Consider the following 25,693-nt stretch of genomic DNA (forward strand, 5'->3'; position numbering starts at 1 on the left):
AAATTCTCTATACAATCAGATAATATCAAACAAGTCATTTCAGAAATCAGATTATTATATTACTAAATATTATTTATATTATTAGAATTGTAAAATCCATCATTGGAATTATCTAGAAACTAACCCAAACACTTATTAAAAATACTCTGATTTAAAAAATGGAATGCACAGAGATGTTTCTCTAAGAAAGTTTTAAGGAAACCCACTCCATTGCTGCAATTTGTTTTTTTAAATGAAGTGGACTTCAGACAAGTACCAGAATTAACGGTTGAGAAAACTGGCCAGTATTTATGGAATTGTCTTTCACTGATGCTTCATATGTACTTGAAGATACTGCTTGTCCATTCTTATTGTTCATGTGTAATAAATGTTGTGAAGCGTGAGAAGATACTGAATGAATCAATGATCCACTGATGCTTCCTCCATTTCCAACTCGGTTGTATATTAAGGCACCATGTTCATCCTCACAAAACTGGTTAACAAGTTTGGACTCTAAAGCTTTAAAATAAGAAGAAAGGGAAAAGTCTAAAGTATGGTAAAATATACAAGTATTGGCTAAGAAATACAAATATTCATAGCATTTTAAATATGAATCAATATTTTTTTTTAAAAAAATGTTGGCTGGTTCTTTGATGTATGGATAGCGCTTGGAATATTGCTTTCACATCTGGCATCTCAGCATATAGTCTCTTACCAGTATTATCAGTTAAGAAAATCCTAGATATTAGCATGTGTAGAAAAAATGTGTAGCAAAAATAAAAAATTTTGTATTTTCCAGATATTTTCTACTACTATTCTTATTATTTCTGATCTTTTCCATGCTGGCTGACACTTTCCTATGCTGGTTGACAAAAGTTGTTCTCCAAAATTTCTAAATTGGTCACTCTTGGCTTACAGGATGAAGAGCTGAAACAGACATGCTACCAGTATTTCAGAATGTAAAATATTTTTCCATTGACTGTAAATATCTAAATATCTTGATATAGGCATAATGGTTTATAGCAAAGGTATTTCCAGTAGCATATTTTTCATAGAAGAAAAAGAAGTTGATTATTGAGAGTTAGGATTAGCTAAAGCACCAGGCAAACCTGTGACCTTTTGGGTCACCCTTTGAGAGAAACTAGTGCACTGTGATGAAATGCAGGGCTTTTCAACCAATGGTACGGGTACCACCTGTGGTACATTGGCACCTGGCAGGTGGTACACGACCATCCTAGAAAAGTGGTAGCAGGGGAGGGGAATGAGCCGAACTGGTGGCAGCACCGCACAAGCCTGAGTGAGAGATGGCTGGACCTGCACGGCTGTCAGGGCTCAGCAGAAGTGCCAGGATCAATGCCGCTTTCCAGCTGATCGGCGCTTCTTTGGGGCTGTCAGGGCTCAGTGGAAGCACCAGGATCAGCACCAGGCTCCAGCTGGAGCTCAGCACTGATCCTGGTGCTTCTGCTGAACCCAGAAGAAGCACCGATCAGCTGGAATGTTGCAGCATCTCTGGGGTCTTGTGATTTACACTCAGATGCTTGGCAACTGATTCATATTTATGATGGTCACAGTGTCCCAGAGTTATGCGAAGTGACCAAAATCTGCTGCAACCACCCAGCAGACGGGGGGAATAAAAACCAAACACCCCTATCCCACCCCTGCTGCCAATCCTCAACAGAAATGCTCACAACAATGAAAACCTCAGACAGGAGGAAGAACGCCATCAGGCTTGCAGGCAGGTGTCTTGCTCGGCTGTGGCTTGGGGGGCACTTTTTTCAGTGTCATTGTAACTTTGAACGGTCACTAAGCGAACTGTTGTAAGTCAAGGACTACCTGTACTTTATCACTTTTTTCCTTTTTATTTTTTTGGTCATCAGGTTTCTGACATCTTGCTAGGCAACTGGTGGTATTCGGATGTTGCCATATCTTAAAACTGGTACAATGGGTGAAAAGGTTGAAAAGCCCTGATGTAATGAATGTTACCGAATGAACATTAAATTTTAGGTTATTTTTTTACCTCAGTTGAGGACAGTCCCATGATCATCCAAAAAGTTATATATACCATAAATAGAAAAATAATTGTAGTGGCAATTACAATTAGAAAAATGATCTCAATAATTCAATATTTACCTACTTAAAGAGATAAAGAGAATGACCATGAGCCAGCAAAATAGCATGGGGGTGGGAGCAACTTCTGACTTCTTGCTGGCTTCCTAATTGACTTCTATATAGAAAGGTATGACCATTGGAGCAGTGAGCATTGGGAATCATGATTACATGACTGTGGGGGTGCTGCAATGGCCACAACTAACTGATCTGAACACTGTAGAAATTTCAGTTCCACAGTAATAATGGGTCCCAGATATTCTACATCTTCATTAGGTTAGCAGATTTTAGATACCTTGATTCAAAAATTGTCGTGGTATAATGCACCATTTGGGCTAACCTGAGATTACAAACAGAAAAACATAGTGGGAGTTTTAGTAGTATATAGATGCTACATATAGGGAAGTTCCAATCCACTTAGGTTAGGGTTAGGATCTTAGTTCTCCAGCCAAGATGTAGATCCTTCTAATTTGAAAAACCTTCTACTAAGAAATCAATTAGGTCTCTATATGAAATAGTTGTTCTTTCCCAAGGGCTGCTGGTCAAGTAAGAAGAGGATATAATAAAAAAATAATAATTAAAAAAAGGTTGTCAGAAAATTAAGCATATTGTTTCAGCTTTGCCCATCAAACCACTCTAATCCAGACTATGCCAGTCCAATAGTAAGACAATCAAATATTTTCATTCCAGCAATAATGTCCAAGTCAGAACTTTTATCAGCACGTCTTTCTCCAGGATCCTGTCCCTGCCTGAGCATCCATTTGGATTGGAATCCCAGACTAACCAATAACATCTTGGTTCATCCACGGCTTTCTTGTGTTGGTTATAAATACAGGTATCATAGGCGTGTATATTAGGTAATTTTAAAAAAATACATTTTCTCAAGCTTTGTAATCTTCTTAAGGATAGATTCACCATGGCTTACGCTGAATAAAAATGACCAGAACTGTAAATGTTGCATGTAACTCCTGATCATCTCTAGCAGTATTCATATAGCAAAAGATACCGTACGTCATTTTATGTTATTCAAATGGTGCTTTGGTAACTCCTATTGGCAAAACCCTTAATCTGTGATCATATACTAGTCTAGAATGGTAGGTTAACACGTATAAAATAATAACTTCATAGTTTGGAATGATAAAATTCAAAAATGATATAATTGTTTTCATAGTTGTGTTCTCTGTTTTCCCTCTGATTGTTTTGGGGTCTTAGTCATTGCAAAGATACCCACTGACTGACTCGCCAAAACACAGAACCAAGGCCTTTTAGCTTGAATGGTACCAGTGGAATGTGTGTGTATATCTGATACCCACTATATATCAATGAAATCTGTTTATCTTCAGAACTATGTTTAAATGCTCACCTGGAAGAGTATTAAAATCATCAATAAGATACATATGTTCTCTGTCTGGATCAGATGCAATTAGATTCAGCTCACGTAAGAACTCAACTTGTGTTGGGTCTGAAGTATTTACAATTCCAATTGCATACATTTCAATGTTGGCTGCATGAGCTTCTCGGACAGCAATATCCAGTTTAACAGCTTCTCTCTTATCGGCTTGCCCATCAGTTAGGACTATGGCAACTTTCCTTACACCAGTTCGAGCCCCAAAAAAGCCTTCTTGTGTGGCTTTGCGGATGGCAGTTCCTGTGTAAGTGCCTTCTCCCATATATAACATCTTTCTGATAGCTTGTTTCACATCTTGTTGGGCTGTGTACCTATTCAGCCCAAATTCGAGCCGAACTTCCAGGCTGTAGAGGACAAGTCCAATTCTAGTAGCATTTCTCCCTACAGTTACTCTGTCTACTAAAGCAGTAACGAAGTCTTTAATTATTTCAAAATTCTCTGGACCAACACTTTCGGAACTGTCAATCACAAACACTAGTTCCATAGGTATTTCCTTGCATTTAATGCCACAGCCTGTAAAAGGAAAACAGAAAAGCCCCAAATTCTGAGTATTTGTTATGATAGATCAAGCTATATATGGCAAGCCTTCCCATGTGCGCTGAACATGAGCATTATTACATTCTTAATTCAAACTATTTATTTATTTATCTATTCAAAACATTTATATAGCTCCCTTCCAATTTTGAACTCTGGGTAGCTTCCAATCAACAATTAAAACAATATCAATAATAAAACAAAACAATGCTATATTAAATCTGTTAAAACCATAAATATTAAAAACCTGGCACCAGAGTTAAACCTCCAACATACAGTTAGCCCCAGCCCAAGAACGACATATAACAAGATCAACGTTCAGTTATTTATTTGCTTACCCCCAATTTACTACTCTCACCCTAATGCAGTGGTTCTCAACCTGTGGGTCGGGACTCCATTTGGGGTCGAACGACCATTTCACGGGGGTCATCAAACAACGCACTCCGCAATTTTTCCCCCCTTTTCCTTAGCTGTGCTACTCCCTTTTATTCTATTGGCTTTTGAAAGCCAATAGAATAGACTCTCTTGAGTAGAGTCTAATTCTATTGGCTTTCAAAAGCCAATAGGAATTGTCCAGGCTGTCTCTGCCCTGCTGAGTCCGCCAAAAGTCCCATTCTGCAAACGGTGCTGCACCAGTTGAGTAGTCCTCGACTTACGACCGGTTGAGTAGTCCTCGACTTATGACCGGTTGGGGGTCGCGGCATTAAAAAGGTTGAGAACCACTGCCCTAATGGATCTACCCTGGGAGATTCTCTGTCTCCTATCCAGCTCTGGGCTAGGCTGCCTCTTGTCTCATCCCCCTCCTTGGAATGTGCTCCTGCCTTTCTGGGAAACTGCTGCTTCTCTGTAGTCCATCACATCACCTCTCCCTTCCATCACAGATACAATCCCACATTAAATCCTCTCACCCACTCCTCCCTATCCCTATTCTTGGGGAAAAAACCCAAGTCTTCAACGATTTTCAGATTCTACAGGGGTACCATAATTGTTGGCATTTTCATTTTACCTTTGAGTAAAGGGCACTCTAATAATTTTCTGATTTTGGGGAAAGGAATAAAAGCCTGCCCTAGGACATGATGGCAAGGCAGGTTGCAGACTTACCACATATCTCTTTAATTAACTTAATTATATCTTCTCTCTAGATTAAAAAAGAAATACATATATAGTATTACAGAACAGTGTCATTTTCCGCAATGTATAACACGGCCTTTGGAAAAATACATAAAAATAGTGTTTATTATACTTAGAGTAATGTGATATTTTCATGCAGTGAAAGTCATTTTATCCAGCACCAATACTTAAAATACTTGCAAAGTACTCTTAGACACATAAACATTTTTCTTTATATGGAATAATATAATTCCAAATGGGGGTGCAACATATTAAAATTCCTCAAATAAAACATTTCTGTGTGAGAAAATCTCTTATCTTCTTGCATTTCACCAAAAATTATAATAGCCAAGCAACATTGTATTCATAAAAATATTTTACTTCAATTTTCCAAGATTGTCATTATGAACATTTACATCAAGCATGGGGGATTATTACTGGGTGGGGAAAGCCAATTCTCTGTCTCATATTCAAACAATAAATTCATTCATAAACACAATCCTAATTCAATCCATACATATACATTCTCACTCTTAACGCAGAGTTCCAATTAGGCCAGAAAAATTATTTATATTTCCTCCAGGAATGGCAGATTGTATTTTTGCTTCTGAGCTATGTCACAAACACATATTTTTATAAATACATTCATTTTGTGTTCTCCTATGTATTACAAAATATATGCTGGTGTAAGGTGCCAAAAGTCATTCTGGATAGTAAGACAGGCAGCATATAAATTAATTAAATAAATAAATAGTAGCATCTTTTTTGAGCTGAGCCCCACTTCTAGCAAATTCATCAATTGTCCAGTGTACTGTAGCTTTTTTTTAGCAACACAAAAGACTATGGTTAGTGAGGTCAGTCGTAAAGAATATGCGACCAGATAAGATCATTACCACAATGCTGTATGCAGGAAACTTAACATCTGAGGCAAAAAAAAAAAAAAAAGTTATCTTGTAAGAGCAAGAAAAAGAAATTCAGAATTTAAATCCTGGGGGCTGACTTAGAAATATGACTGACTTTCTAGGTTCTTAATCATTGTTCATAGATCTTTGTTCTAAAAGCTTCTTTTGCCTCTGCAATAAAGTTACCTGTCTGAATCTTGTACTTAAATCTTCTGTAGCTAAGCTCATGAGTGTATATTTGTGTTGCTAGAGGGAAATTTCTCTATTGCTCAAGATGAAAGTTTGACAGCACAAATATCAAACTGATTTGCTGTTCACTTTTTCCAGATAATGTTTGGACTGGCCTACAGACCATCCGATACTTCCAAGAGATCCCACAGTCTAATGCTAGACTTATTTAGGTCAGGAGATCAGCCAAGGTTGGCCACAAGCTGCCAGCTGCTGTAATTTATAACTTGTGAACAAATTGATATATATGCATAATTGTTATTATACAATTTTTCATTCATTTCCAGGCAGAGCAAAGTTATCCAAACAACTAATATCTCTTTCCCTAAATCAGAGAGTGGAGCACAGTGAAACTCCATTTATCTTTAGGAAGAGCTTCTGCATAATTAGTGCCATTACATCTAAACAAAACTCTAGGAAACATGCATTCTAGTTGATTCTGCAACTTTTTACTTGGCAAACATATATGTTTGTATATTTCTCTCTCTCTCTGTGTGTAGACATATGTTATACACACACACACACACACACACACACACTGGAGTTTTGAAATAAATTTGGAGTTTGGCAATAAAAGCTGTGGTGGCACAATGGTTAGAATGCAGTATTGTAGGCTAATTCTACCAACTGCCAGCAGTTCGATTCTCACTGACTCAAGGTTGACTCAGCCTTCCATCCCTCCGAGGTGGATAAAATGAGGATCCAGATTGTTTGGGACAATATGCTGATTCTCTAAACCACTCAGAGAGAGCTCTAAAAGCACTGTGAAGCAGTTTATAAGTCTAAGTGCATTGCTATTGCAGGTCTACTGGTTGTAGAGGAGAAAGAAAGAAAGAAAGAAAGAAAGAAAAGAAAGAAAGAAAGAGAAAGAAAGAAAGAAAGAAAGAAAGATATTTACAGTATATTTTTTTAACTTTATTTGGCATCTCTTAGTCTTGAAATAATTTGATTTTCTTAGATTTTTATCACGTGAATCCCTTTCAGACAGAAATATTAAGGTTTAGAAAAATTGTTGTTAAGTTGCTTAGAATCCGTAGAATAAATCACTGGGAATAAACTCCTGAAACAGTCTTTAAAAGGCAGAGGGATATCTTCTGCATTTTTTTTCTTTCACTTGCCAGGAAATTACAGATATTTTTTAAACAATTTAGGTTTCATCCATTAGTATCCATTTTGTATATACTTGCTAATCAATTAGTAATTCATTCCCCACACTTTCATAATTTTTATTAGGGACACATTGAGAACAATACAGTATAAGCCAGCTTGAGTTGCCATGTGCGAGTAGCGGCAATATAATTTTTTTAAATAAATAAATAAAAATAAAGTTGATTCTGAAAAAGATTGCTTACTGTTAGACCTTGTACTCCCTTGGGGCCAGTTCTACCCTGAAAAGACAATACATTTTATTATGATTTCTAATTCATTGTTAAGATCTGATGATATAAAAAGCAATCTAAATCAGTGCGCATATAATAATAGGGACATGGCACACCAACCTATGAAAATAGGATCACCAGCTCCCACTCTTTCTATTGGAGATAGGGAAAATTTGCTCCCCGGCCTGCTTGCTATGTTCTACAACTGGTAGAATGAGGGCCAGAGGCTATGCTTGTGAAAGATCTGAGAATTTCCACAGATCTTTGTCATGTCTTCAACTTAGACAAAGGAAGAAATTGGTTGTTAAATGAATGGCTGTAAATCAAGGCTTACCTGTAGTGTATTCTTCTTAATAATTGTTCCGGACTCTTAAAAGAAGGGTCAGTAGCTATTTTGTAATCTTTAAATTATTTGCTTGAAACTAATGCTAATACTTAAGATGTATGCACATGTAGAGTTCTAGTAGCATGCTCTGCAGCACCTGATGGACAGGTTTTATGTACTTACAGGTTCTCCAGCTACTCCAGGGTCTCCCATATTGCCTTTTTCGCCTTTTCTTCCTCTTTCCCCTGCAGTTCCACGATCACCCTTGGAATTAGTTATAGAAAATCTGTAAAGCATCTTATTTAAATGTAATGTAATGAGATCATGGGATCCTGCAACTATTGATAAGTGTGAGGTAGCTGCTGAAACAGCAGGAACTTTGGGGATCCGTCCTAATCACACTTGCTGAGTGTCATCATAACTTTGAATGCTCACTGAATGGGTGGTGATTATCAGACCACTGGGCAAATGGGTTTACATCCAAGTTGTTTGGTATTGTAACTTTCTTTCTTTCTTTCTTTCTTTCTTTCTTTCTTTCTTTCTTTCTTTCTTTCTTTCTTTCTTTCTTTCTTTCTTTTTCTGTGGAATCTAGAAGCATTATCCTCAATCAAGAGGATGCTTGAGGCCAATATTTTGCCATTTTTAGTGATTCTTTTTTAAAGTTAGATGAGGTGAGGACTAAGGGAAATGTTTGGAGTTATTAGGAAGTTAATCTTTGGCTTACAATTTCCCATTCTAATTGCCACAGTTATTGATAAGTAGAGGACAATTTCCAGGAAAATATTTAATATATGGGTAGGATACTTTGAGAACCATTTTGCTATAGTGATTAAGGCATCAGGCTAAAAATTAGGAGAGCATGAGTGCTAGTCCCATCTTAAGCATGAAGCCAGCTGGGTGACCTGGGGCTAATCGCTTTCTCTCAGCCCTAGAATGGAGGCAAAGCCAAACTATTTCTGAAAAACCTTGCCAAGAAAACTGCAGAGACATGTCCAGGCAATCCCTGATAATTGGACACAATTGAACAGAAAGGAAAAGAAAAAACCCGACAGTTTAGGAATTTACATTCCATCTTTATGAGTTCAGTGACCAAGTAAACAAATGGGCCATCTCACCAAATTAGGAATTTATTTCTTTTTCCTTAGAGGATTATTACAAATATTTAGAAAGTATTATAATAATTGCCTTAGAAAGGTGTAACATCTTGTCCATTGTTCCCCATCAGAGATCATCCACCCTGAACCCATGCTGCCAAATGATAATCTGCTGATGTAATAATATCAAATAGCATTGTTTCCAGTCTTTGCATTAACTTTTAACATTGATTTTTAAACACCCTTGCCTTTTTTAAAATTCAAACTTTTATATATTGCTTTTATGTTTTAATATTTTATTTGTACACTGCCCAGTGTCCCTCTGTGAGGGAGATGGGCAATTTCAAAATCTGATAGATAGATAGATAGATAGATAGATAGATAGATAGATAGATAGATAGATAGATAGATAGATGATTTTTTTTCATCTCTTGGAAGGTCCTCTTACATAATGAGAGGCCACTTGAGAGCATTAAATGCCTATGTTGCCTCTTAATAATAAAGAGTCCATATCTATACAGAGTTAAATAGGATGTTTCTGTAGAATCATAGTGCATACCTTTGGTCCAAGAAATCCTTCTCCAGGAGGCCCACGTGGTCCTGGCATTCCTTGAATTCCCTGTTCACCCTAATTATAATTAATTGACAGAACAGTTGACAATTTTATTGGTTATTGAATACAATCTTATTTTCCATATTTGACTGAAAGTATAAATAAAAATTAGATTTTTCAAAAAATTCAGCTTATTCTTGCATACATAAGCATTCATTGCTACATTTGCCAAAATATATTCTAATCTGTACTGGTTCAATTCTTCATATGCCCTTATGTTATCTGAGGGACATTGATTTTATAATACTACAGATGATGTAAACTCAATTGTAATTGATTTCCTATACCAGGGGTAGGCAACCTTGGCTCTTTTATGACTCATGGACTTCAACTCCCAGAATTCCTGAGAATTGAAGTCCACGAGTCATAAAAGAGCCAAGGTTGCCTACCCTGTCCTATACTAACACTTTCGCCTCAGAATGGAATATGTAAAGAAATATATATATATATATATATTTCTATTTCCTCTAGTTTGTAAAGTCTGCTTTTCCCTCTTATTATACCTAAGCGTTGAATCCAGTGGTGGGATTCAGCCAGTTTGCACCACTTCGGCAGAACCGGTAGCTAATTTTTTGTTGCCCAGGCCTAGAATGAACTTCCGGAAGCGGCATCCACACAGAGAACTAGTTGTTCACATATTTGAATCCCACCACTGGTTGAATCCAAGAAATCATGATACCTTTGGTCCTTGTATACCTTCACCAGGTGGGCCTAAAGCACCAGGAGGTCCTTGTCGTCCAATATTTCCCTGAGGAAGAAAGAGTAGTCATCATTAAAGATATCATAAATGCCACCATGTTCCATTTTGCTGCTGTCCAAAATCTGTATAAGAACCATGAAGCTCCTTGAAATTCCACTGTTTGCAATATCTTACAAATTAACCCTAACTGTAGGTATGCTAGAAATACTCTTGATTTTATATCTTAGGGCTGCTTTTTTTTCAAATATACATGACTGCCTTAAAGGACAGTTCTATGTATGTATATTTGGAAGCAAGTCATATTGGGTAAACAGTAGACTATGTCAGGAAGTCTAAAAAACATTCCAAAAGATGACAGTAACATACAGTACCACCTTTATATGGCTGCCTAAATATAACATAGATGTATCTGTGAAACCAACAGAAATAAACACGATTCAAGGAAGATTTTACCTTTTTATTTTAGATCGTTCCAACTAGAAGTAGTTTATGAATGATTCACTTAGACCTGAATTTTTTTTAAAAGTGACTTATAATTATAATAATTATAGTGGCATTCCTACTTGCTATATCTAGCTTAGTAACAGGTGGCCCAGGAAAGATTATATGGCAAAAGGACATTCTGATCCCAGTCACAGCAAAATGGCCAGCTTGTTCCAACAACTGGCAGCTCCATTAAAGGAACTAAGTTGAATGATTTGTATCTTAGTGAACAAGTTGAAAAGTTGCAAAAATCTCATATAGCTCTACCTTATTATTTATATTTTACCTCAAAATACTTCCCATATGTCCCTCTGGAAGAAAACTATGATTTCTGAAATTATCTATGATTTTTAAATTTTGCAAGCTGCCTGGATTGTGTGAGTTGAGCAGTTATAAAAATTTGTTACATAAATAAATAAAAAAAAATCTAAAAATAAAATTTCATTTTAATAAGATAATGAATCCTGAAACAAGAATGATTTATATTTGTTTCATTACTACTACTACTACTACTACTACTACTACTACTATTATTATTATTATTATTATTATCATCATCATCATCATTATCATCATCATCATCATTAGATTTTGGTAAATTTTCATTTTCTTTTGTCTTTTCATTCACAAAATATTATATGACATTAGTTCCTTTTAAATTAATATGAATAGTAAACTAACTACATACAGATAGAGAAGATAATTATTGTTTTCGACGCATGATGATCCAATATGAATTCTTATTGTGACTTACTTTTGGTCCTGGAAGGCCTTCTCCTGTTAGACCTGGGGGACCAGGTGGTCCTCTCGTACCTGGATCACCCTAAAAAATATATTTGTAAACATTTCAAATTATTATTGTTGATTGCACAGTTAGTTAGATTTTAGATTGGATTTGGCTTTTTTATCTACCCATCAAGTCCTTTCCAAGGACCTGGGACAGGCAGATGTTGTTTGACGGCATTAAAGATATTGTCACAAAATGTAATTATTATTATGGTTGGTTGCACATTTGGCCAAATATTTAGACTGGATCTGGCATTTTATCCTTCAGTTGAATCCCTCCCAAGGACCTGGGAAAAAATAGATATTGTTTGATGATTTTAGATGTAGATGCAATGTATTAATCCTATGAATTTACTTGTGAAGTATAATTCATAGATCTTTTCTTAAAGCAGGTAAAGAGTATAGAACAACAAAGTGTATGTTTCAAATCTATGGCTCGGTTTGTGCATTATGCTAAACTTTAGCATAGTTAATTTCATTTTGGCCTAGTGTGATATGTGAGCCTAGCTAGTACATACTGTAATTTACAAATTATTATTTATGTTTTTATGGTTTACTGATATAGAGTGAACTAGGTCATTGTAGCATTTTTAATCACCTCTGCTTAAACATTTTAGTTAATATGTGTATAAAGCACGCATACGCACACATGCACACACACACACACACACACACACGGATTATGATGGTACATGAACCCATTTAAAAGAATTTCTGCTAAAAATATTCTACACATATCTCAATTTTTGGAAAAAAAATATTTTCAGTACAAGAAAAAGAGTAGGGTAAATGGGAAAAGAAAAAAAAAGCATTGACTTCCGACTCTTTTTAGCACAGTAAAATAAGGTAATAGCATACAAGCCTCAGCTTTTTACTTTGTATAATAACAAGCCTATCACATTCTCTCTCTCCCTCCTCTCTCTCTCTCTGTCTCTGTCATTTATCTTATATACACTTTACTTTATACATACAGTTTATTTATCTTATGTAACACTATTTATTTATCTAATGTATACATATAATCACACTATATAAAGTGCACCTTTGGTCCAGGTAATCCAATCCCATCAGGGCCTAGCTCTCCAGGAGCTCCAGGAAGACCAGGAAGACCCTGATATAGGGAAGTAAATAGATTTAACTGTTAATGGCTCTGAATTGCATACAGTCCTTATTCTTTCTTACTATGATTCACTGTTCAACATTCTCTTTTTAAGTAACAGAAAATGTTGACTACTTACAGGTGGGCCTGGATATCCATCTCCTTTGGGCCCAAATGGACCAGGAGGTCCTGGGTGTCCACGGTCCCCCTTTTTGCAAAGAAGGACATATTTACATTTTATTATAGCTGTAGTTACACTCCATAAAATAGTTTTCCTTTAAAGGAACTGATTTATCAATATGGTTGTTACCTTAGCCCCAGGAATCCCTATACCTTGCTCTCCAATTGGTCCAGGTGGTCCAGGTAATCCAATATCACCCTTCAATTACAAATATACAAGAAAAACTGTGATTTTTGTTGTTGTTCTTCCATCTGTCTATTGGATTTATGACAAACCTTAGTAGTACTTATCTAGTACTACTTCATCCTATTTTCCCTCACAATTAAAACCTCGTGAGTAGGTCAGACTGAGAGAAAATGATTGGTTCAAAGTCACTTGGTCTCCCCACTTGAACTAGAACATCAGCTATTACATCACATTGTCTTTTTCCACCCTCATCAGGAAAAACAAGAACAAACACTATTAGGACCTCAAATTTATAGTCCTAATCTGGCTCATAGGCTGGCTCATCTGGAAATAGAACCTCAAGGGAGGCCATTCTTTTCTCCTTTGAGCAAAATGAATACTAGAGAAACTGTTCCACGTTTTTCTGCTTTGTCCTACATTGAGTGCTTTTCTCAGTGCAGGAGGGAATTCTTCCTGTAGGATGCCCTGGACATGCTTATGCTGAGGTGGACACTTAATAGACTGATAGACACAAGAGATGCTTTTGTAAAAGAACCACATCCTTGCTAATTCATAAGAAAGTTTTTAGAAACCAAAGGAGTCTCTAGCCCAGGGCTAGGCAACCTTGGCTCTTTTATGACTTGTGGACTTCAACTCCCAGAATTCCTGAACCAATCCACGAGTCATAAAAGAACCAAGGTTTCCTACCCCTGCTCTAGCCTAATATGGATAGTCCTCGATTTACAACTGGTTGCTTAGTGACCGCTTAAAGTTATGATCTACCTGAAAAGAGGGACTTATGGTGTGGATTCAAAGTTCAACCAGTCTCTCCCCCACCCCTCAATCACTTGACTGCACTTCGGGTGCTTGATAACATGGTAGCATTCCATTTTCATGTGGCTGTGAAAACCAGCACTTACAATTTTTTAGCAAAACCTTGCCATAGTGAATAATGGGTTTGCCTAATGACTGTGGTGGTCGCCTAAGTACTGCAGCATTTGTTTTATGACTACGTCTGTTTAACAACTACTGCAAAAAGCTTTGTAGAATTGGGTTGATCATGTGACTGACCTGTTTTACTATTGGTACAATTTATGATTTTAATGGACAAGGTCTGTTACAATCGTAACTCAAGGGCTACCTGTATAGTGAATTATAAATTGGTTCTAAGCTGGAAATTGTTCAGTGTTGAAATTCTAGCAACCCTATCCCTTTCATTTCAATACATCCAGTTAAAGAAGATACTGTAAGAATCTTCCTTGGAAAATTACTTTTGGTTCAGCTGGCTTCCAAGAGCTTCCTTTTCATTTTCTGATATTGTCTAATCTGCCAGGAAAGAAGGAAACTGGATCCAGCTGGAAGAGTTAAAGAGAACAGCCCTGCACATGCTCAGCTAGGCCACCTTTTGTTTATTAGAATACTTAGGAAATGTCCATGCGAGTGTAATTGTAAAATTAATGAAAGACGTTTTTACCTTGGGTCCTATAATGGCACGTCCTGGAAGCCCTGGCATTCCCAGACGTCCTGGGGAACCAGGTTCACCCTGCCATAAGAAAGAGAACAAAGTTTTCAAAGGAGCATTATTTAGTGCAGTGTTTCTCAACCTCAGGAACTTTATGAAGTGTGTAATACTATTTTTAATATTTTGATTGCTATTTCTTAGTATATGATTATATCTTGATAAGATTATTATGAATATGATTATTATTATATTTTAATACTTGTATACCTAGACAACACACTGTTCAATACAGAAATGGAATTTTTAAAATAATAATAATAATAAAAAAAGAAAACAAAGTTTTCAAAGGAGTATTATTTTGTTGTTGTTAGTTGTGAAGTTGTGGCCGACCCATTGTGACCCCATGGACAACTTCATGGATTACTGCCTTGTCGTGGCAAAGGGGCTTGTGTAACTCAATGAAGCTATGAGCTATGCCATGCAGGGCCACCCAAGACGGACAGGTCATAGCAGAGAGTTCTGACAAAATGTGATCCACTGGAGAAGGACATGGCAACCCACTCCAGTATCTTTGCCATGAAAACCCCTTGGAGTATTATTTAGTGCAGTGTTTTTCAACCTCAGGAACTTTATGAAATGTGAATTTCAACTCCCAGAATTCTCCAGGATTCTGGGAGTTGAAGTCTAAACATGATAAGGTTCTTGAGGTTAAAAAACACTCGCATAGTGTATTTAGCAAACTTAAATTTCCAGCTATAAACGAATGGCTTGATATCAGTTTAAACCTTTCCCCTATGTTAAAAAGTTGAATTCTGTGATTGCATATACATTACTGCAATTTTTAAATGTTTTAAAAATAATCTCCAATTTTATATCTGAAAAAGCAAAATCAGATATATTCCCTATGTTACTATATTTATGGACTTTTTTTTATAAAGGAGAACTAACTAATTCTAATCACAAATGAGTTTCTCTGTTCTTTGTGCCTAAATCTTTAACAAAGGCTTCCTAAATCCAGCATCCTCCAAATGGGTTAATATTAAAATTCTGAGTATTCTAAGCTATTGTGCCAAATTTAACAAAGCTGCTCTGAAGTAGGTTATTCATTTGGCAAACCAGTTCAGGAGGAGCATAGAGGAAGGGACTTCCAATGTAGGTGGAGTTCCTTTTGATACTGATTATTTTTATTGTAAGCTGCTTAGTCTAACACAGGGGTGTCAAACTGCCAGCCCGCGGGCCAGTTGCATCATGCAGAGGCCATGCCCATCCACCCCAGAAAAAAGTCATGATACGTCACGACACGTCACGTGACGCAGCGAGTTTGACACCTGTGGTCTAACATATGTAAGATGGGCAGCCATATATATATCTATTAAATAAATAAACAAGCAATGTGATGGCAAGCTACAGTATATGGCATATATCATGGCTAGTTTGACCATATCAAGTAAAGTCTCAGTCACAAAGTTTTTCTGAAAGACCAGATATCGTAATAAGAATAAAAAATAAAGTGATACTTTAGCCCCAGCAGGTCCAGGCACTCCAGTTGGTCCTGACAAACCACGTATTCCTCTTTGACCTTGATCGCCCTAGAAAAAGTTTTAGAAGGTGTTCAGACAACACATGCTTTAATTTCCTTGAGGAAAGTAAACAGAAAATTATTGCAAGAGACATTGGAAAATTCAGTATGTATCTGTACATAAAGACAGACATTTTGCTTTGGTCAGTACAGCTAGAAGTAGACAATTCCTTCTTGCATCAATGCATCTTTAACATCTGCTCTAAAGGACTGGGAAAATGTCCACAGCAAATCTGGGCTCAGGAAGGAAATGAAGAGAAGAAGGGACGCTCTCAACATCTGACACTGAATTTCTGAACAAAAAAATGCTTGATAAAATCCATTTTCTAAAAAGTGTTTCATGCCTCTAATAACAGAAAAATCTTTTATTTATTTTGGCATGATAATTCCAGAAACAATGAACAAACAATTCCTTGCCTTTTCACCCTGAATTCCAATTCCAGGAGCACCTTCTGGACCACGTGGGCCAGGTAAACCTGGTTCTCCCTGTAACACAGCATAGTATATGAGCATTAAATATTTTGGTGTAGTGTAGGTAGTAAGAGATTATGTTTCTATGAATAAGGAAGACCCTGGATGGCATCCTACAATACAGTATGTTTTCGAGACAGTGTACAGGAGACATGTTAGACAACTGAACTACTTCCACTTGACTTGCCTTCGTAGAATTCTGAGGATCCGGTGGCAGGATAAGATACCAGACACAGATGTCCTCTCCAGAGCAGGCCTATCATCAGTTCACACTCTGTTGATAAAAGCCCAGATGCGCTGGGCAGGCCATGTTGTAAGGATGCCAGATCATCGCATCCCTAAACAGCTCTTCTATGGTGAGCAGTCTCAAGGAAAGCGATCGCACGGGGGACAAAAGAAGCGATAACAAAGACACGTTGAAAGCCTCTCTTAAGTCCCTGGATATTAACACCATCTCTTGGGAACTTCTAGTGCATGATTGACCTTGGTGTACCAGGGTTGCCAGACATATGAACACAGAAGGACAATCTTGGCACAAGAAAAGCGAGCACTCCGCAAAGCCAGAGCTGCAAATGCTGAAGTAACAGTGTCTACATTTCTTTGTTCAGTATGTGGCAGAACATTCCGTGCTAACATCGGTCTTATTAGCCATCTACGGACACATCATTGATGGCCCATAACCCACAAGATGTCAAGGTCTTCATCGAAATCGATGGACGAACAACAAGATGTTTTCGAGGAAAGGTACGTATGTGGAATCTCACAATACTTTTAATTAGGCACTTTTTATTTGCCATCACCATATATTCTTTAATGGATCCCATATATCATCTTCTACTTGCAATCTTCCTGCTTTTCCCAACCATTTATTCCATTTTTTAACATATTAAAGAACGATGGATTAGCTAATCATGTCTTTTGACTGATTACATGGCTAAGAGTTTTCTAAAAAGGAATAACACAGTCTCAGCCCACTTCTGTAATCTTTGAGTTTTATTGCTTAATCTTCCATATAAAGTAAGTGCGCGATTATGACAAGATGATGCATGTAGAGGATTGTGCAAGCAATAAATCTTATATATACTACATTGAGCAATAGGATATAGAGATCTATATTATTTGTTGTATATATTGACTTACTTAGCACAGAGGAGGCAAGGAAAAGACAAACGAAGAAACACAAATTGCAATGCAAAGCCTATCCCTTACTTATTTGTGTGCAACCCAACAATGCTACTACGAAGGGTGGAGCTGGTGTTATGAAGTTGTAACATACATTTACTATAGTCACTTTGGCAAATTGGTGGTTAGAATGGACAAGTATATTACCTATTTATTGGAGTCCATTTTCATCAGGAAGACAAAATGTATGTGGGAGCAGACAAGCAATTCTTTAAACTAAACGTGCTTTCTCCTTTGCCGTTGGGCTGCAGAGGGCAACTGTCTAATAATTCCAGAAAAATGTGATGAACCAGAGATCAATCTTGGAGAAATTATGCGGTGACAGTTACAAAAATACGGTTTTCAGTCCAAGGAATGAAGAAAACACTGGTAAAAAAAACCCCTCTCATTGACTCAGACTTCTCTCCCTGAGATGTAAGAGAGACGAAAGGGAAAACAATACTGTTGGCACTTCCTGCCTATTTTAAAAATAGCAATCAAACCTTTTGTCCTGGTGCACCGTCTTCTCCTGGAAGCCCAGGTAATCCTGCCAGACCTGAAGTGCCTGGCTCCCCCTGTTGTAAGGGAGAAAGGAAAAAGTTGTTCAAAGAAACAGGACATCCTGGATTTTATTTAATGCAGAATTGACAAGCAGCCAAGGCTGGGAAATGCATGTAAAAGATTATAGGTGGTCCTTGACTTATGACTACTCATTTAGTGACCATTCAAAGTTATGACAGTGCTGAACAGTAGTTATGACCAGTCCTCAGTGACCACCTCTGTGGTCACATGATCACGATCTAGGTGCTTGACAACCAGTTTGCACTTATGACCAGTTGCAGTGCCCTGTGATCATGTGATCACCTTTTGAGATCTTCCCTGCTGGCTTCTTTCTGCTCTTAGCTGTGCAGATCATCTCCTTCCAAGTGTGCATATTTTTGGATTGGGACAGGTATCTGGATTTCTCCATTGTATGCATTTTACGGTCAGATACATAATGTATTTTAAGGTTTTATTTATTTACTTATGATATACTGTAAATCTAAATGGTTGTGCAGACTAGTTAGATAACTATAGAATAACCTAATTAAATAACTCTGGGTGGGTAATGTGTAAAAATAGAAACATAAATATAAAAACAAGGGGGTAAAAGATGCCAGGCAGTTAATAAACGCTTCCATCAGCATATAGCAAAAACATAAACTAGACTCTACAAACATCCTGACCCTAAAGTCTGAAGCAACACCCAGGTTTTTATAGCCTTCCCAAAAGCCAAGAAGAATGGGAGAGGGGGGGGACATGTTCCACAGGCAGTTGCTCTACCTGAAAAGGTCCTAATTTCCACAGGTCGATATTGATTCATACAGGCAACCTGGAACATGCCCCTCTGCTGGATCTGGTGGAAGCACAGCAATTACAAGCACTGGATGATCGCTCAAGAATCTTGGCCCTATATACCATAAAGGGCTTTATAGGTAATCATCAGCACTTGAATTGTGCTTGGAAAGCTATTGGAAGCCAGTGCAGCTCACATGGAATAGTAATATGTATGCAAACCATGATGTACACATGGCTAGTCATGTTATCTCTTTCTGAACCAGGCTCAGTTTCCAAAAGTTCTTCAAGGGCAGACCCATGCAATGATTCAAAAGAATGGGTGACTATAAGCAGACCCTTCTGATCCAGGAATGGATGCAACCAGCGCTCAAGATAGATTTCTGCAAAGTCCTTTTGGCCACAGGTGCCCTCTTTTCCTTAAGCAGAGCCACAATCCCAGGAGGACATCCAAAGTGCACATCAAGTCTGACGGGGAGTGATGCCTCATCTAGACCAGTGGTTCTTAACCTGGGCGATATTGCCCCCCAGGGGGCAATTTCATTTTTCAAGGGGGCGATGGAATGAAAAGGGGCAACGCAGGGGCGAAGGAACGAAAAGGGGGTGATATGGGGCGATGGAGCGAGAAGTTTTGGGGACACTTTTGAGACTTTTTCGTACAGTGAATCGCTGTATATCTGTCATACAAAAATATCAGATCACTCGCTATTAGTGGATTGAATTGTGTTTTCAAATGTTCCTCCAGCTAGCTTCAGTACAGAATGCCATACATATGTGAAAACGCATTGCTTATCTTCATGCACCTTGCGCAGCAGCCTCTACCCATACAGTGGCACGCTATTGGCCAGAATGGGCAGTGATGGAGGGGGGAGCGCTTCTTTCAAAACATTGCATGCTGAGTGGCTGTCCCCTGTGACGTCAGCTGTAATGTCAATGTAACTGTTGAAACTAGGTTTATTGATGTCCACGTGTGTTTTTCTAGTGTTCCAGTGGAGTCGAAAATTTAATTTGCAGGTAGTGCCTTTCATTTTGAAGACCTCCCAACATGGCCGAGAAGAGGAAGTGTCGCCAATATTTGACGGAATACCTAAAATTGGGATTAATTCCATCTCCTTCCAACGTACAGCTTCCGTTTTGTCTTCTTTGTGAGAAAACATTTTCAAATGAAGCGATGAAGCCTTCCTGACTGAAAGACCATTTGGTAAGAATTCATTCGGATAAAGCTGACAAACCGGCATCATTTTTTCAATCCTTAAAGGCCAAGTCTGAGGGCCGCAGCACTGTTGGGAAGTTATTTGGAAAATCGTCACTCAATGCTGGCAAGGGGCTCATTTGTTCCTATGAAGTATCTTTGCTGATAGCAAAATGTGGCAAACATCACACTATTGGAGAAACGCTGATTTTACCAGCAGTGAAACAGATTGTTGCCACCATGTTGGGGCCCAGCGCAAGCACTATCACGTAATCGATTCCTTTGAGCAATGACACCGTATCAAAAAGAATTGATGAAATGGCTGCTGATGTGGAAGAAAGGCTTATTGACACCTTGAAAAATACAGAATTTGTGATGCAGATTGATGAATCAACGATTCATGAAAAACGAAGTTTGGAAATAAAGTGACGGGTAGCACCAAAATTTTTCACACAGTTGAGATATGGGAAAAAGACTGGAAATAAATTATTTGCATCGATATGTCCTGATGACAATTTTAAGGAAAACAAAAAAAGTGTTTGCATAAATTGAAGAATTATTTCCTATGTTGTGATTGAGAGATTATGTTGGGGGAAGGGGGCGATGACAACTTCCTCATTGGCTCAAGGGGGCGATTCATTCAAAAAGGTTAAGAACCACTGATCTAGACCAGGGGTCTGCAACCTTGACAACCTTAAGACTTGTGGACTTCAGCTCCCAGAATTCCTCAGCCAGCATAGCTGGCTGAGGAATTCTGGGAGCTGAAGTCCAAAAGTCTTAAAGTTGTCAAGGTTGCAGACCCCTGGTCTAGACTTAACGATGACAACTCTCTCAATCTAAAACCCACAGTTATTCAGTCTTGAATCAGAGCCAGTTCCTCCATGTCTAGATCTTTACAACCTCCAGGTTCTAAAAAATGAATCTCAATAACATCACTTGAGTGGCCAGAGGCAGGAATGTATAATTAAGTATCATCAGCATATTGGTAATACTTATCCCTGAGAGATTATCCACATTTTAAATGCTCAGTATTTTAAGAACTACTGTACCTTTGCACCAGGTTCTCCAAGGCCTCTTTCTCCTGGAGCTCCAGTTTCTCCTGGCAAACCTTGATCACCCTTAAACAACAAGTTTTGCAATCGTGTTAGAAACTTCAATGTTAGCAAGACCAGATGCTAATTCCCTTAACACTAAGAAAAGGTACTCTGCCACTATTCAACTCCATGGCCCAAGTTTTCAAATTTTAGAGCTTCTTGTCCCATTTCCTTCCCACACTATACAACATGTTCCTAGTGAAATCCAAATGGGTCCCTATTCTTCCTGACTTTAGAAAAGGCATCTCAGTTTGCTTTTGCATTTCATTTCTTTTTCTGTTGGCTGCCTTGAGCACTGTTTTGGACTGGAAAGTTGGGATAGCAGTCTAGAAAGTAATATATTCCCCCCCCCCCAAAAAAAAATCACAGAAATTCGCTTAAACCTGGAACGTGAAGAGCAAGACTAATCTTTCTAAAATTATTTGATCTAAAACATCTAGCCAAGACATTTCTGTTAGGGTTGAACTTACGTACCTTTGGCCCAGGTAACCCCTGTCCAGGTGGCCCTCTTGGTCCTAGTGGTCCTTTGGGGCCTTCTACCCCCTAGGAAATAAATTATATTAACTTTATAGAAATGAATAAAAGTCATTATAGTGAAATGAACAGTTTTAAAACCTTGGCTTGTGCCTAACTTACTTTCTCGCCTTGAATCCCAATTCCAGGTAATCCAATAGGCCCAGGCAAACCAGGTGGACCTATTTCACCCTGATAAACAGAGTCTGGTTAGTTACTGACACAACAGGCAGACCCTTGAGCTATCCTACAAATAACTGAAATCTTCACTGCAAGCAATTTGTATAGTATCAATACAGATAAGCTGTACTATATTTTATTATGATCTAAATACAGATGAGCGGCAAAACACAATTAACGCAAAGTTAATACTGTAGGCATGTTTCTTGGGAGCTGAAAGGCATGTGCAATTTTTCTTTCTTTTTCTTCTAAAACTTAACTTTCCCACAGACTAAAAGCTGCTTCATTTCGATTTACCTTTTACTAGAAGAAAATGCTAAAATAGATTTATGGGATATAAATCTACCAGCTCATTATAGCACTGTCCAACATTCACTGAAAAAAGCAAACTCTTTATTTTGCTTCATTACACCTTTTGAGCCTCTCAGTCAGGGCATTCAAGTTTATTTGGATGGAGTCAATCCCTTGGCATTTTTAGGACTTACCTTTTCACCCTTTATGCCAATGCCTGGTTGGCCCCGAGGTCCTTTTGGACCTTCAAAACCACGGTCACCCTGAATGGAGAAAACAAAATCATAGGGTAATTATCAATTAAAAGTGAGATGATAGATAAACAGATAGCTAGATGGACTATTGGCCTTATAGAAATAGAATTTGAAATATTAAGAATGCAAGAAGAAGACTACCTTTGAAGAAATATTACATTTTCCATTCTGACCTAAAAGAATCAGCAAACAATGGAAGAAATAAGATAGAACAAGCTTAAGGGTAGAGAAATATAAACTTGGCTCAAGGATAGGGGTTGTTGTGCTGCAATCTCTCTATTCCCAGGAAAAGTAAGAGGATTAATCTAGAGATCTCCTAAAATCATCTATTTATGTCACATATAAGAATCCTGCTGCTCTTGTCTGTGTATTCAACAAAGTGGGATATTTGGGCAGTATAGCCCTAAGTGATGCTTTTGTTCTGCAAAATTTGTATATCCCTGACATAAAGCATAGTCAATGAAGGCTTGGAAAACTCTTTGGAAATAATCTATTCCAATCATGTGCTCAAAGCAGGAATCCACAACCAGAGCATTCTAGAAATCTAGCCTCAGGTTAAATTCTTTAAGGAAGGAGCCTCTACTACCTCCTGGGTCACTCTATCACTTTGTTGGATAGTTCTTATGAATTGGAAATGTCTATGCAGATTCTCAATCATCCAGGTCATGATTGTCCCAAAGGTGCTTTTCTCAGCTTCTTGGCTGAGAAGTGAAACGTTTTCAAAGAAAAAACAAACAAACAAGAAAATCCAGTTGCCTTTTGGAAAAAGCATCTTTGGGATTACCAATAGGAAGGTCTTCCTGGTGTCTCATTGACATTGAAACCAACTGATTTTTTTTTACTTTTATCTTCTGAGCAACGCTGAACAAGAATGTCCTGGACATTACACCTATCAATAAGAGACTTCTGTGCACTTCCTATATCTAAATTAGATTTGCTGCTTCAACTTGATCAAGGAATGCAGCGAACTCAACTTCTTTGAATTCATATGAATGGGGACTGACTCATATCCATTTCTAGCATGTCATTCTAGAGTTCATCCATGACAAGGGAGCAGGGGAGGAAGAATTCTGTAATATTTCTGGGGATTCCTCTCTGTGCTAGTGCTGTGTCAGTATGAGAAAAAAATACAGGGAAGAGAGGACTATGATTATATGTTTATTGGTTTGCATGACTTATATGCCACCAGTTCCCATAATGGCTTTGAATGGGTATAAAATTATAATAAAATCATGATGTAAAAGATAAAATTATGGGTACATCCAGGTAGTAGCATTAGCACATATTCCTCTGCTTCCTGCATCAGCAGAAACATAGCTGGACATAAGTTGCGCCACTGTAACAGCCAAGTTCTAATCTGTCTGAGTAACAAGGTTGGTGAGTGATGCTGTTCTTACAAATTTCATGTCAAGCACTCCTCACTTTGCTTCCTTTCTACCAAACATAACTAGTTGGCAAGAAAACACCCCTAATCTCTCTTCCTAACAAGAGTAAGGCTTGTTACACATGTAAGGCTGTGGGAGGAACAAGTATTGACAGACAGCTAATTTAGAGAGTTTAGCCATGTTAAAACCTGTCCTGGTTTAGCAAAAAAAAAAAAAAAAAAAAATTGTTTTCTTAGATGCATTCAGAGGGAGCCCAGTTAGAGTTATTTCAGAATAGCCCATAGAGCATTAAAGCAGTTCTTTTAAATTTAGAAGACTACATCAATATTTAAAAGAATAAAAAGCTGACCATTGGAGTGACGGTAGCTAGAAAGACATCTAGCCTTCCAACTGTTGCCCTCTTTCCAGCTTTGCTGTTTTTACAGCTATTTTAAAATGTGGATTTATCATCCCTTGGAAAGATGGGAAACCCACACTGAAAAGTAGATCAAGCACAGAACAGCCAAGAGAGTAAAGTGGAATGAGACGTAGGATGGATAAAGGCAGGCTAGATTTCCTTGGAGCTGAATACCAGTAACTAATTTTTGGGAACTGAGACCATGGAAGGAAGCCAGTCTGTTTCCCAAGTGTCAGTGATCTTTTCCTTCTTTGCTTGCTGCCATGCCAGAATCCAAGGGAATCCCAGATTCCTTGGATGCCAACACTGTGAACACTATTTCTATCGGGTTTAATCATCCCATTAGGAAACAGAAGCAAGTAGCTACATTTGCTTGAAAGTGCATATAGGATTCCAAAATCTACTACCCCCTTATCTCTTTCTGGCACTAGCACGTCAAGGGTTTGGTTTCACCAGTCTTGATACCTTTTTTTTTCCCTCTGTTTCCTCCCCACAAATACCATGCTTTAACTCCTTGCAGAATGCCTTTCTTTCCCATAAAACCCACTGTTTTTCCCACTGACAATTTGGATGTTGTATCTGTGGGGCAGATATTTGGCTGTATTACATTGTGCAATTTCCAGATGAAGCATAGTAGGAAGTAAGTTGACAATCTTTGATGATATTCTATTTCCAAATCATCAATATTTTGATGTGAAACATTTAGAAGATATTAAAGATACAAAGACTTATGATATACCTTACGACTAAAACCCACAGCTGGTGAAAGAGGTATATATAGTCTGTTCATTAATTCTAATTTTTTAGTAGAAGTGAATATAAAAAATAGTGACAATCCAAAAGTGTTACTAATTACATTATTGTTATTGCTTTTTTATGCTAAATAAATTCCCTCCTTTTGGCTTCTTTTTGCTAGCCTGGCCCCATTCCCCAAATCAACCCCAGATTATGGGGGTAGACAGGGCTTGTAAAACATGGTTGGCTGCCATGTTTTGGGAGAAATCTTTGTACCATTTATGAGTTGTAGGACAAAATTAGAACCTATTTTTTCTCTATACATTCAGATGTAGAAATGCCAATTTGAAAAAAAAGAACGATATTTATTTAAATGCCACAAGATTAACGAAAAACAGAATTGCACCTTTGGTCCTGGAAGCCCTTCTCCTTCTGGTCCTCGCTCTCCCTGAACACCTTGGGGTCCTTGAGTTCCCTGTAAAATATTTTTTTAAAAAACAATTCAGAAAATTGTGAAAATCAATAGCAGTTCAACCAAAATATGGATTTTAT

The 25,693-nt window shown here is 37.7% G+C and overlaps 1 protein-coding gene across 4 annotated transcripts in view; it reads right to left on the minus strand.

Annotated features, from left to right (window-relative positions):
- LOC120318124 (collagen alpha-1(XXVIII) chain-like) overlaps positions 1-25,693 on the minus strand; it is a 72,909-nt gene that overhangs the window by 6,363 nt on the left and 40,853 nt on the right. For all 4 annotated transcript variants that reach the window (XM_039365422.1, XM_039365419.1, XM_039365418.1 and 1 more), the window contains exons 14-33: positions 25,548-25,616; positions 22,565-22,633; positions 22,023-22,091; positions 21,861-21,929; positions 21,342-21,410; positions 18,269-18,340; positions 16,551-16,619; positions 16,072-16,143; positions 14,567-14,635; positions 13,057-13,125; positions 12,886-12,954; positions 12,690-12,758; positions 11,616-11,684; positions 10,358-10,426; positions 9,625-9,693; positions 8,155-8,235; positions 7,620-7,655; positions 5,129-5,165; positions 3,449-4,006; positions 257-498 (exon numbers count right to left, since the gene is read on the minus strand). In XM_039365422.1, the coding sequence (XP_039221356.1) occupies positions 257-498; positions 3,449-4,006; positions 5,129-5,165; positions 7,620-7,655; positions 8,155-8,235; positions 9,625-9,693; positions 10,358-10,426; positions 11,616-11,684; positions 12,690-12,758; positions 12,886-12,954; positions 13,057-13,125; positions 14,567-14,635; positions 16,072-16,143; positions 16,551-16,619; positions 18,269-18,340; positions 21,342-21,410; positions 21,861-21,929; positions 22,023-22,091; positions 22,565-22,633; positions 25,548-25,616 (1,995 nt within the window). The remainder of the gene's footprint in view (positions 1-256; positions 499-3,448; positions 4,007-5,128; positions 5,166-7,619; positions 7,656-8,154; positions 8,236-9,624; positions 9,694-10,357; positions 10,427-11,615; positions 11,685-12,689; positions 12,759-12,885; positions 12,955-13,056; positions 13,126-14,566; positions 14,636-16,071; positions 16,144-16,550; positions 16,620-18,268; positions 18,341-21,341; positions 21,411-21,860; positions 21,930-22,022; positions 22,092-22,564; positions 22,634-25,547; positions 25,617-25,693) is intronic.

This window comes from Crotalus tigris, unplaced genomic scaffold (genome assembly GCF_016545835.1).
Source record: "Crotalus tigris isolate CLP2741 ecotype Arizona unplaced genomic scaffold, ASM1654583v1 scf7180000020074.1721668, whole genome shotgun sequence".
Taxonomy (NCBI): Eukaryota; Metazoa; Chordata; class Lepidosauria; order Squamata; family Viperidae; genus Crotalus; species Crotalus tigris.